Source organism: Dryobates pubescens, chromosome 31 (genome assembly GCF_014839835.1).
Source record: "Dryobates pubescens isolate bDryPub1 chromosome 31, bDryPub1.pri, whole genome shotgun sequence".
Classification (NCBI taxonomy): domain Eukaryota; kingdom Metazoa; phylum Chordata; class Aves; order Piciformes; family Picidae; genus Dryobates; species Dryobates pubescens.
In genome coordinates this window covers 7,146,847-7,158,862 of record NC_071642.1, presented here as the reverse complement: position 1 = coordinate 7,158,862, position 12,016 = coordinate 7,146,847, and the positions used below count along the sequence as shown (strand labels likewise).

At 57.3% G+C, this 12,016-nt stretch overlaps 1 protein-coding gene across 1 annotated transcript in view; it reads left to right on the top strand.

The window, feature by feature from the left end:
* The window catches only part of LOXL2 (lysyl oxidase like 2), a 52,485-nt gene that overhangs the window by 2,445 nt on the left and 38,024 nt on the right, over positions 1-12,016 (top strand). The window contains exon 2 of the mRNA XM_054174809.1: positions 2,437-2,612. Coding sequence (XP_054030784.1) covers positions 2,437-2,612 — 176 coding nt within the window. The remainder of the gene's footprint in view (positions 1-2,436; positions 2,613-12,016) is intronic.

Here is a 12,016-nt window from a genome sequence, read left to right as displayed (position 1 = left end):
CAGCAGTGTGCCCTTGGGGCCCAGAGAGCCAACAGTCTGCTGGGGTGCAGCAAGGGAAGTGTGGCCAGCAGGGCTGGGGAGGTTCTGCTGCCCCTCTGCTCTGCCCTGCTGAGACCACAGCTGCAATGCTGTGCCCAGCTTGGGGCTCCCCAGTTCAAGAGGGGCAGAGACCTGCTGGAGTGAGCCCAGGGGAGGCTCTGAGGATGCTGAAGGGACTGGAACAGCTCTGCTGTGGAGAGAGACTGAGAGCCCTGGGGGTGGTCAGTGTGGAGAGGAGAAGGCTGAGAGGGATCTGATCAATGTCTGTCAATATCTGAGGGGTGGGGGTCAGGATGAAGGTGCCAGGCTCTGTTGGGTGCTGCCCAGTGCCAGGACAAGGAACAACAGGGACAAGCTGGAACCCAGGAGGCTCCACCTGAAGAAGAGGAGAAATTAGTTTGTTGTGAGGGTGCTGGAGGCCTGGAGCAGGCTGCCCAGGAAGGCTGTGGAGTCTCCTGGTGTGGAGACTTTCCAGAGCCATCTGGATGTGTTCCTGGGTGACCTGCCCTGGGTGATGTTGATCTCTGGAGGTCCCTTCCAACCCCTAACATTCTCTGGTTAATGGAAGAGTCTTCTCTGCTGGATAAACATCAAGGGGCAGGGCTGGGCTGACCCCTAAGCAAGGGACAAACACTGTCCATGAATGGACTGGACTGGAGCTTGAGGAGGACAGATTGAGACTGGAGACTAGGAAGAAATTCCTCCCAGTGAGTGTGGGGAGACCCTGGCAGAGGCTGGCCAGGGAGGCTGTGGATGTTCCCCTCTGGAGGTGTTCAAAGCCAGGCTGGATGAGGCCCTGAGCAGCCTGGGCTGGTGGGAGGTGTCCCTGCCCATGGCAGGGGGTTTGGAACTGGCTGAGCTTTAAGATCCTTTCCAACCCAACCCATCCTATGAATCTCTGCAACTGCAGCTGGCACTTAGTTGTCAAAGCCTCTAGGCTGGAGGAGGCTCCAGTCAGTGGAGGTTTGTTAAGGCTTGTGCAGGAATCAAAGCTCAGGGCTTGAATCAAAGCTCTGAGCTGTCTCCTGTGGGAGACTGAAGGAGGGATTGAGAGATGATGCAAAGAGAAGCCTCAAATACAGGAGGGATCATTTGGTCAGCATGATTAGGGGGCAGGATCTAATCAGCCAAGCTGAGGGGGCCTGGTGACACTGTGGGCTCTGAAGTGGCTGTCATCAGAGGGAGCCTTAGGCTGGAGGTGAAGAGAAAGCTCGTCCCAGAGAGAGTTGTTAGCCACTGGAATGTGCTGCCCAGGGAGGTGGTGGAGTCCCCATCCCTGGGGGTGTTCAAGAGGGGATTGGATGTGGCCCTTGGAGCCATGGTTTAGTTAGTCAGGAGGTGCTGGGTGACAGGTTGGGCTTGATGACCTCTAAGGTCTTTTTCAACCTGATTGATTCTAAAGGTCACTTTTCTGCCCCATCAGCAGGGCTGCAGCACAGAGCTGCTTCAGGCTGCTGCTGAGGTTTTTATTTCCATGCAGGTAAGGGAGAGGGAAAGCTGTGGGGCAGATCTGCCTCCAGATAGTACTTGGTGGCTCATCCAAAGCAGTGTGGCCAGCAGGTTGAGAGAGGGGATCCTGCCCCTCTGTTCTGCTCTGGGGAGACCTCACCTGCAGGGCTGTGTCCAGCTATGAGGCCCCCAATGCAAGAGAGACCTGAAGCTGATGGAGAGGGTCCAGAGGAGGTCACCAAGATGAGCAGAGGCTGGAGGACCTCTCCTATGGGGACAGGCTGGGAGAGTTGGGGCTGTTCAGCTGGAGAAAAGAAGGCTCCAGGCAGACCTTAGAGCTGCATTTCAATATCTGCAGGGGACCTGCAGGCAGGATGGGGAGGGACTGTGGGGATAGGATGAGAGGCAAGGGTTTGAACTGGTTGGACATGAGGAGGAAGCTCTGCACAGTGAGGGTGGGGAGACACTCCTTGGGGCAGCAGGAAGGGATGGAAGGAGACCTGAAGAGGCCAGAGGCAGGTTGGTACTCCCTTGGGGCAGCAGGGAGGTGGTGGAAGCCTCATCCCTGGAGGTTTTGAAGGCCAGGCTGGATGTGGCTGTGAGCAACCTGCTGTGGTGTGAGGTGTCCCTGCCCATGGCAGGGGGCTTGCAACTGGCTGAGCCTTGAGGTCCCTTCCAGCCCTGACAGTTCTGTGATTCTATGATACGGCCCTGGGCAGCCTGCTCTAGCTGGAGGTGTCCCTGCTGCCTGCAGGGGGCTTGGACAAGGTGACCTTTGAGGGGTCCCTGCCAACCTGATGCCATCTGGGAACATTCCTTAGCTGTTTTGCTCAGGTCACCTCTTCCCCTTGCCACAGCAAGAGCACAGCAGCCTCCCTTGCTCTCAGTACGACCCAGGCTGAGCCTCTGGTTGTGAGTCTCAGTTCAGTTTGTCTTTTTGCCCTTCAGGGAGGATTTGGATGGACAATGTCCACTGCAATGGCAAGGAGCCCACCCTGGCAGCCTGCACCTCCAATGGCTGGGGAGTCACCGACTGCAAGCACACCGAAGACGTGGGAGTGGTCTGCAGTGAAAAGAGGATCCCTGGCTTCAAGTTTGACAGCTCCCTGCTCAACCAAATAGAGGTAAAACCTTCCCCCAAAAGCTGCAGGGTGCTGCTCAAGAGCCTTCTGGGGGCAGCCTGCTACTAGTGGTGTCCCCCAGGGATCAGTGCTGGGCCCCAGCCTGTTCAGTATCTTTATTGATGACCTGGAGGAGGGCATTGAGGCCATCAGCAATAGGTTTGCAGGTGACAGCAAGCTGGGGGCAGGAGTTGATCTGTTAGAGGGTAGGAGAGCTCTGCAGAGGAACCTTGCCAGGCTGGGCAGATGGGCAGAGTCCAACAGGATGGCATTGAACAAGTCCAGGTGCCAGGTGCTGCACTTTGGCCACAGCAACCCCAGGCAGAGCTACAGAGCTGGGGACAGAGTGGCTGAGAGCAGCCAGGTAGAGAGGGACCTGGGGGTAGTGGTTGATAAGGGGCTGAACAGGAGCCAGCAGTGTGCCGAGGTGGCCAAGAAGGCCAATGGCATCCTGGCCTGCATCAGGAACAGTGTGGCCAGCAGGAGCAGGGAAGTCATTGTGCCCTGTGCTCAGCACTGGTTAGGCCACACCTGGAGTCCTGTGTCTGGCTCTGGGCTCCTCAGGTTAGGAAAGATGTTGAGATGCTGGAAGGTGTCCAGAGAAGGGCAACAAAGCTGGGGAGGGGTCTGGAGCACAGCCCTGGGAGGAGAGGCTGAGGGAGCTGGGGGTGTTCAGCCTGGAGGATGCTCAGGGGAGACCTTCTTGCTCTCTCCAACTCCCTGAAGGGAGGTTGGAGCCAGGTGGGGGTTGGTCTCTTCTCCCAGGCACCCAGCACCAGAACAAGAGGACACAGTCTCAAGCTGTGCCAGGGGAGGTTCAGGCTGGATGTTAGGAAGAAGTTCTTAACAGAAAGAGAGATTGGCCCCTGGAAGGTGGTGGAGTCCCCATCCCTGGAGGTGTTTAGGAAGAGCCTGGATGAGGCCCTTGGTGCCATGGTTTATTGATCAGATGGTGTTGGGTGATAGCTTGGACTCAGTGATCTTTGAGGTCTTTTCCAACCTGCTCTGTTCTACTCTGTTCTGTTCCATGGGGAGCTGCAAGCTGCTTAAAGTGAACCTTTGACTCTTCTTAGATAGATGTTGGGCAACTTCCCTATTTGAGTTTCAGCTGACCCCAGAGCATTGTGTGTCAAAGAACTTGAGGGAGAGTTTCTTACAGAGGGGGGGAGGAAATGGGCTCCTGCTGCTCTGCAGTGGGTTTTCAATGTGGAAAGTGTGTCCAGAGAAGGGCAAGGAAGCTGGGGAGGGGGCTAGAGAACAGGGCTGGGGAGAGGAAGCTGAGGGAAGGGTCTAGAGAACAGGGCTGGGGAGAGGCAGCTGAGGGAAGGGTCTAGAGAACAGGGCTGGGGAGAGGCAGCTGAGGGAAGGGTCTAGAGAACAGGGCTGGGGAGAGGCAGCTGAGGGAAGGGTCTAGAGAACAGGGCTGGGGAGAGGCAGCTGAGGGAAGGGTCTAGAGAACAGGGCTGGGGAGAGGCAGCTGAGGGAAGGGTCTAGAGAACAGGGCTTGGGGAGAGGCAGCTGAGGGAGCTGGGGAAGGGTCTAGAGAACAGGGCTGGGGGGAGGCAGCTGAGGGAGCTGGGGAAGGGTCTAGAGAACAGGGCTGGGGAGAGGCAGCTGAGGGAGCTGGGGAAGGGTCTAGAGAACAGGGCTGGGGGGAGGCAGCTGAGGGAAGGGTCTAGAGAACAGGGCTGGGGAGAGGCAGCTGAGGGAAGGGTCTAGAGAACAGGGCTGGGGAGAGGCAGCTGAGGGAAGGGTCTAGAGAACAGGGCTGGGGAGAGGAAGCTGAGGGAGCTGGGGGTGTGGAGAACAGGGCTGGGGAGAAGCAGCTGAGGGAGCTGGGGAAGGGTCTAGAGAACTGGGCTGGGGGGAGGCAGCTGAGGGAAGGGTCTAGAGAACAGGGCTGGGGAGAGGCAGCTGAGGGAAGGGTCTAGAGAACAGGGCTGGGGACAAGCAGCTGAGACACCTGGGGGTGTTGAGCCTGGAGAAAAGGAAGCTGAGGGCAGACCACTTGGCTCTCTACAGCTCCCTGAAAGGAGGTTGGAGCCAGCTGGGGGTGAGTTTCTTCTCCCAGGTAGCTCAGTAACAAGCAATAGGATGAGAAGGAAACAGCCTCAGGCTGTGCCAGGGGAGGTTTAGGTTAGGTATTAGGAGAAACATCACTGGAAAAGTGGTTAAGGCCTGGAAGGGGCTGCCCAGGGAAGTGGTGGAATCAGCATCCCTGGAAGTGCTCAGAACACCTGGAGCTGTGGTGCTGAGGGCCAGGACTCACTGGTGGGCTGGGCAGTGGTAGGTCAGCAGTTGGCCTCGATGGACCTGGAGGTCTCCTCTGTTCTCTGCCTTGCTTCCCTTGGCTCTGCAGGGAAGGGAGGGATCCTGAGCTGCCTCTGTCAATGGCCCTGTTGTTGCTCATGGAACATCAGGGATGGCTTTGGCAGCCATGTGCTTCCCCCAGGCCACAGGGAAGCCTCAAGGCAGAGGCCTGGGAAGAAAAGAGGCTTCAGTCTAGAGCGAGATGCTTCAGAAGTGACTCATGAAAGCTCTGGGCTCTGCTGTTCCATTAGCTAAGCTCTGGAGGCTGACTGATGAGCTGAGCACATGAGGTGATGGAGGGTTAACTTGTGCTGGGGGGGGTGGTGGTGGGGAAGATTTATCTTCACATAGAAGGAAAATGAATCATGAAAGCCAAGCAGCTCAAGCAGCAGGAGCCTGACTCACCCCCCAGAGCTCTCAGGAGACACCAGGGTGAGAGAGGTCTTGGTCCCCACAGCCTGCAAGCTGTGTGTGGATGAGGACACAGCCACTGATGGGACAGGCAACTGCTCCACTCATTGCTTGAGGGCCACTGGGCAGGGAAAACACCAAACTGGTTGGAGGGGAAAGAAGTGAAATGCAAGGAAGAAGCAGCTGCAGAAGCACAGGTTGGGAGGGGATCTGCTGCAGAGCAGCCCCAAGGAGAAGGAGCTGGCAGTGCTGCTGGGCAGCAAGGGCTGCAGGGCACAGCAATGAGACCTGGGGGCCAAGAAGGCCAAGGGGGTCCTGGGGGCATTCAGAGGAGTGTGGCCAGCAGGGCCAGGGAGCTTCTCCTCCCCCTCTGCTCTGCCCTGCTGAGGCCACACCTGGAACATTGCATCCAGCTCTGGGCTCCCCAGCTGAGGAGGGACAGGGAGCTGCTGCAGAGAGGCCAAGGGAGGGCTGCAAGGCTGCTAAAGGGACTGCAGCACTGCCTGGGGAGGAGAGGCTGAGAGCCCTGGGGGTGCTGAGTGTGGAGAGGAGAAGGCTGAGAGGGATCTGCTCAATGGCTCTCAAGAGCTGAGGGCTGGGGGGCAGGAGGGAGGGGACAGGCTCTGCTCAGCTGCACCCTGGGACAGGCCAAGGGGCAAGGGATGGAAAGTGCAGCACAGGAGGTTGCAGCTCAGCAGGAGGAGGAACTTCTGCCCTGGGAGGCTGCCAGAGGCCTGGAGCAGGCTGCCCAGAGAGGTTGTGGAGTCTCCTTGTGTGGAGCCTTTGCAGCCCTGTCTGGATGTGTTCCTGTGTGCCCTGGGCTGGGTTCTCTGCTCCTGCTCTGGCAGGGGGCTTGGACTCCATCTTCAAAGGTCTCTTCCAGCCCTTAACATCCTCTGAGCCTAAGAGCTTGCAGCAGCTGCACTAAGCTGAGAGCTGTCAGCCTGCCTGTCCCTTTGTCTTGGTGACAGAAAACAGTCCCCCTCAGCTCTGTGACCATGCCCCTGTGCTGCTCCCCTCTGCTAGCACTTCAGGAACCATTCAGTGCTCTGCTGTTGCTTTCTCCTCTGCTGCTGCTCTCTCCTCTCCAAAACCAGGCTGCTTTTATCTTCTGCCCCCCTAAGATCCCTGGCAGCTGAAGGGTTCTCCTTCTGCTGGCCTCCTTGCAGCAGGATGAAGGCTGAAGGTGATGAGCTGTAAATGTTTCAGATGCCATTGTGGAAGCACTTTGCAGTCACAGTTAGCTGTCAGATGCTTCAGCTCTCTCCACCTCTTTCTCTCTGCTCTCCCTCTCCTGATCTTTGCCTTTACCTCATTAGCAGCTGGTGTGGCATGGTTGGAGGCAGAGATGCTGAGCAGGGTTACTCAGAGGGTCAGCAAGTCCAAACCAGGGGTGGGGGTCAGAAGGTTTGTGTGAACACAAGCTGAGTGTCTTTGCCCTCTCTAACATCCCTGGGAATGCTGTGTGTCATAGCTCACATTCAGCAGAGGAAACATCATCCCTTTTGGACACTGCTGGCTTCTGCAGCCTGCCCCAAGTGATGTTTGCTCTTTGGAATGAGAGCTCAGGGCTTGAGGGGCCTGGGAATTGTCTCCTGAGCAGCAAAATGCTGTGGTCAGGTCCCTCCACCACCTGGTTGCCTTGGGTTGGAAGGGACCCTCCAGGGGCATCCACTCCAAGTCACTGGAAGGAGGTGTAAAAATCCAACCCAGTAACTATTTCCTGCAGACCAAGTCAGGTCCAAGAGCCTCCAAAACAAATCCCTTTTGCAATTGGCAAAGCTAAGACATAGGTAAGGAAGTCCAAAGTGTCCATTAATATTAGAGAGGAAAAGGTTCTTAATGAAAGGAAGCTCCCAGGAGGCAAGGAAGGGAAGGAGAACTCTGGGGCTTGCTGTAGCCAACTGCACCAAACCACAGGGGCTGAGCCAGCAGCCAAGTGCCACACATCAGCTGGGCCATGGGGCCACAAGAAGGGTGCTTGTAGAGGGAAGGGGAAGGTGGCTTGGTCCAGAAGAGGCATCAGCAGTGCTGCTGAGCACCCCCAGCCCAGCATACAGATTGCATAGGGTTGGCAGGGACCCTCAGAGGGCATCTTGCCCAACCCCCCCTGCACTCAGCAGGGACATCTCCAACTGGAGCAGGCTGCCCAGGGACACAGCAAGGCTGAGCTTGAATGTCCCCAGGGATGGAGCCTCCACCCCCTCCCTGGCCAGCCTGTCCCAGTGTCTCCCCAGCCTCACTGTGCAGAACTTCCTCCTGATGGCCAACCTAACTCTGCCCTGCTCCAGTTTCAAGCCACTGCCCCTTGTCCTATCCCCACAGCCCCTCTCCAGCCTGCCTGCAGATACCCTTCAGATACTGAAATGCAGCTCTGAGGTCTCCCTGGAGCCTTCCCTTCTCCAGACTGAACAGCCACAACTCTCCCAGCCTGTCCCCGTGGCAGAGGCCCTCCAGCAAGGGACACATCCAACTAGACCAGGCAGCCCAGTGGCTGCCCCCAGTGCCACTGGCTTCAGCTGTGGCCCTGAGGGAGCTACACCAGAACAAATTCCCCACTGAGCTCTCCAGAGGAAGATGTTTGAGCCCTTGGGCTGCTTTTCAAACCAGGCTTTACTCAGAGCAGTCCTGGTTGGAGAGATGCAGAGAGTTGCTTTATTCAATTGCCCCTTCCAGTGCTGCTTTCCCACACTGCTCAGTGACCACTCTGATGATTCCCAAGTGGATCTGGCTGCCTGCAGACTGCTGTTTGGACAGCCAGCAGATGAAGGGGAGCCAGCAGTGGCTGCACTCAATGTGCTTGGTGCAGCCTGCTGAGGGTTCTCCTTCTGCTGGCCTCCTTGCAGCAGGATGAAGGCTGAAGGTGATGAGCTGTAAATGTTTCAGATGCCATTGTGGAAGCACTTTGCAGTCACAGTTAGCTGAGTTGGCCAAGGTGCAGACCTCCAGCTCCCAGCTGGGAAAGGCTGCAGATAAGTAGCACAGGATGCAGCCTTCTGTCGCCATGCAGCTCTTGGCCTCTCCCTCTGTGTGCTCAGGCAGATTGCTTCCCATCACAGCTCCTGTTTTAGGGCTTCCATCACAGCTCTTCCTGCCCTTGAGCCTTTCCACTCTCCCTGCCCTGCTGGGAAGGGGCAGTGCCTGACCCTGGCTTCTGTAAGGCAAGTTGCAGGTCACAGGCTCAGAGTGAAAGGTTCCAAGTCTGGAGGTGAGTGAGGGAAAGAGCCCCAGGAGGGGAGCCACAGCCTGGAGCCAAAGCTGTGGTTTGTGTGCTCTTGAGTCCATGTCAGTGGCTTGGTGGCCAGCTTGGGTCTAACCATGATGGCAGAGGATTTGAGTCGCTTCTGTTCGCTGTGGTGACTCTTGGAGGCACTGGGAGCTCTTGGGAGCTCAAGGGAGGTGCAGAGTCTCACTGTGCTGCTTTCAAGTGCTCAGAGCAGCTCACAAAGTGTTTGCTGGGACCCTCTGATGGAGCTGGGGAGAGCAGGCAGCAGCTGAGGGGCAGTGCTGGAAGCCTCTCTGATGGAGCTGGGGAGAGCAGGCAGCAGCTGAAGGGCAGTGCTGGAAGCTTCTCTGATGGAGCTGGAGAGGAGCAGGCAGCAGCTGAGGGGCAGTGCTGGAAGCTTCTCTGATGGAGCTGGAGAGGAGCAGGCAGCAGCTGAGGGGCAGTGCTGGAAGCTTCTCTGATGGAGCTGGGGAGAGCAGGCAGCAGCTGAAGGGCAGTGCTGGAAGCTTCTCTGATGGAGCTGGAGAGGAGCAGGCAGCAGCTGAGGGGCAGTGCTGGAAGCTTCTCTGATGGAGCTGGAGAGGAGCAGGCAGCAGCTGAGGGGCAGTGCTGGAAGCTTTGTGAAATAAACCAACTGGGATCTGCTGCTGGAGCAGAGGATCTCTGAGCACAGGGAGCTCTCTGCTTGCCCCAGCTGAGCACTGGGTCTTGTTCTTCAGGTGGGGCAGGGCAAGCCAGGGAGGGCAAAGAGCAGGTTCTAGGAGCTCAGTGACTCCTCTGCAAGCACAACCTAAGTGGAGGAGCAGGGCTGGGAGCAGGATGTGTGCATCTAGACTGTCCTGAGTCATAGAAGCAATAAGGTTGGAAGAGACCTCAAAGGTCATCGAGTCCAAGCTGTCACCCAGCACCTCATGTCTACTAAACCATGGCTCCAATTGCCACATCCAATCCCCTCCTGAGCACCTCCAAGGGTGGTGACTCCCCCACCTCCCTGGGCAGCACATCCCAATGGCCAACAGCTCTCTCTGGGAGCTGCACTCCTCCCTGGTTGCCACACTGGGGCAAACAAAAGGTGTAAAGAGCAGGCTGCAATGGCTGCAGGAGGTGCAGGCCAGCTGTTGGCTGCTCCTTGCCTTGCAGCTCACCAGCCTCTGGAAGCAGTGGGGGAGTGGGACCTGCCTGAAGGCTCCTTTGGAGGCTGCCAGGTGCTGCAGTGTGGCTGTGTGCACAGCCCCAAATGTTTGCCTCGAGGCTTTGCAGGGTGCCAGAGGCTTTGGCAGCAAGCTGCTGGGAGCTGTGTTCACAGAGCCAGGAGCAGGGAATGCCATCCCCTGCTTTCCCCAGCGCTGCATGGAGCCACTTTGTGTTGTCCCAGCACAGCCCTGGACCCACCTGCAGCACCCTTGAAGGCTTGAGGAGGTCAGTGGAAGCCCACAGGAGCCAACTCCCTGCCTTTCATCTCTTTCTTAGCACTGGGCTGGGGTTTTGGTGGTGGTTTGGTCGGGTGGGGGTGTGTGTTGTTTTTTTAACCTAACTCCCCCTCAAAACATCCTGAACAAAATATTTGTTGTCCACCCTCTTCCTCTTGTGCACACAGCGAGGCTTCAAATAGGGACAGCCTCTAAATATATCTGCAGCCCTTCCAGGGGCACAAACAGAGCAGGGAGCTGAGAGCAGACCTGGCCAGACGGTGGGCAGACAAGGTCTGGCTAAACATTCCAGGCTCTGCTGCTATTTCTGGCCCTCTTTTTCCCTTCTTGAGGTGGGGGGGGGTGTGGGGGGGTGTGAAGCAGGGGAAGAAAAGTCAGCTCACTTCAAAGCCCAGTGGCTCAAAGGCTCTGCTTGTACCAGGTTCAAAGTGAGTTGAGCCACGGTGCCAGGCTCTTTCCTCTCTGCTGTGCGCTTCGTGGCTGCCCCTGCACGTGTCTGGGGAGGGCTCTCTGGAAGGGCTCCCTCAGGGTCTCACTTCCACACTGAGCACGTGGGCTGGTGGCAAGAGTGTGGAGCAGCACCCATGGATGGCTGAAGGCATCACACACAGTGTGTAAGGTCCCTCCTGAATCTGCCCCGCGGCTCTGCAGCCCAAGAGGGCAGCTAAAGGGCAAGCTGGGCCTAGGTGCTGAGCTCCAGCAGTCCAACAGCAGAGGTTTCTGTGGCTTTTTGGTACAGTTAGGGCATCCTGGGTGCTGTAAGGAAGAGGAAGAAAAAGCTGCCAGCTTTGCTCCACATCCCAGAATCCCAGCATGGTCAGGGCTTGGGAAGGGAGCTCTGGAGCTCAGCCACTCCAACCCCCCTGCTCCAGCAGGGCTCCCCCAGCAGCTTGCCCAGCAGCACAGTGCCCAGGGGGGGTTGGAAGCTCTCCACAACCTCCCTGGGCAGCCTGCTCCAGGCCTCCAGCACCCTCACACCAAACAACTTTCTCCTCATGGTGAGATGGAACCTCCTGGGTGCTAGTTTGTGCTCTCTGCCCCTTGTCCTGTCCCTGGGCACCACTGATGAGAGCCTGGCCCCAGCCTCTTGTCCCCTTCAGCTCCTTTAGCTCCTGCTGAGCACTGTTCAGCTGCCCTCTGGGGCTGCTCTTCCCCAGGCTCTGTTTCCTCACTGGAAATGTTTACAAAGAGTCATGAAGGGGGTGCTGGGTTGAGGACTGGGCTTAAGAGGAGATATTCAAGACCTGCCTGGATGCATTCCAGTGAGATCTGGCAGGGGGGGTTGGACTGAATGTTCTTTCAAGGCCCCTTCCAACCCCTACCCTTCTATGATGCTGTGATTCCAACCTTAATGATTCTCTGGAGACTGTGAGAGCTTTGCTCGTTGTGAAACCCTCAGACCATGACTCAGAGCAGCTTCTCCCCCCAGGCTGAGCCTGTCCCCAAGGCCAAAGCACCTCCAGGGTTCAGGGTTGTTGCCTTCCCTCACTTCTGTCCCCAGGGTCTCTCTTTTCCCAGTGCTTCTCCTCAGCCTGCTTTGCATTGGCAAGCACCAGGCTGCCCCTGAAGCCTCTGAGGGCTCAGCAAAGGCCTTGGCTTCTGTCCTCCTTCCATCTGCACCATTTGCTCCTGGACACCAATCCTGGCTTGCACTCTCAGCCCTCTCACCCTTTTGTCCCTGCACAAAGCCAGGACCAAAAGTGCTTGCAGCCCACTCCAGCAGGATGTTCCCAGGGGGGGTGTCACTGCCCACCCCCAGCTTTGCCTTGCAGCATCTCTTTCCCTGTGTTGATCTAACAGCTGGGACCTTGTGAGTGACTCAGAGGCACAGCTCCAGATGTTTAAATCAAAACAGATTCCACCCATTCCTGGCTGTGTGAAGAGAAAGCTTCCTAAAAAGTCATCTTCATGGGGGGGGGGAGGGGAGGAAGGGGGAAAAAAACCCCCACAGCTCAGTAAGCTGAGTCTGAAGGGTTTCAGTGCAGCAGGGAAGAGGATTCTGGGCTGGGCAGGGTCTGTGTGGAAAGATT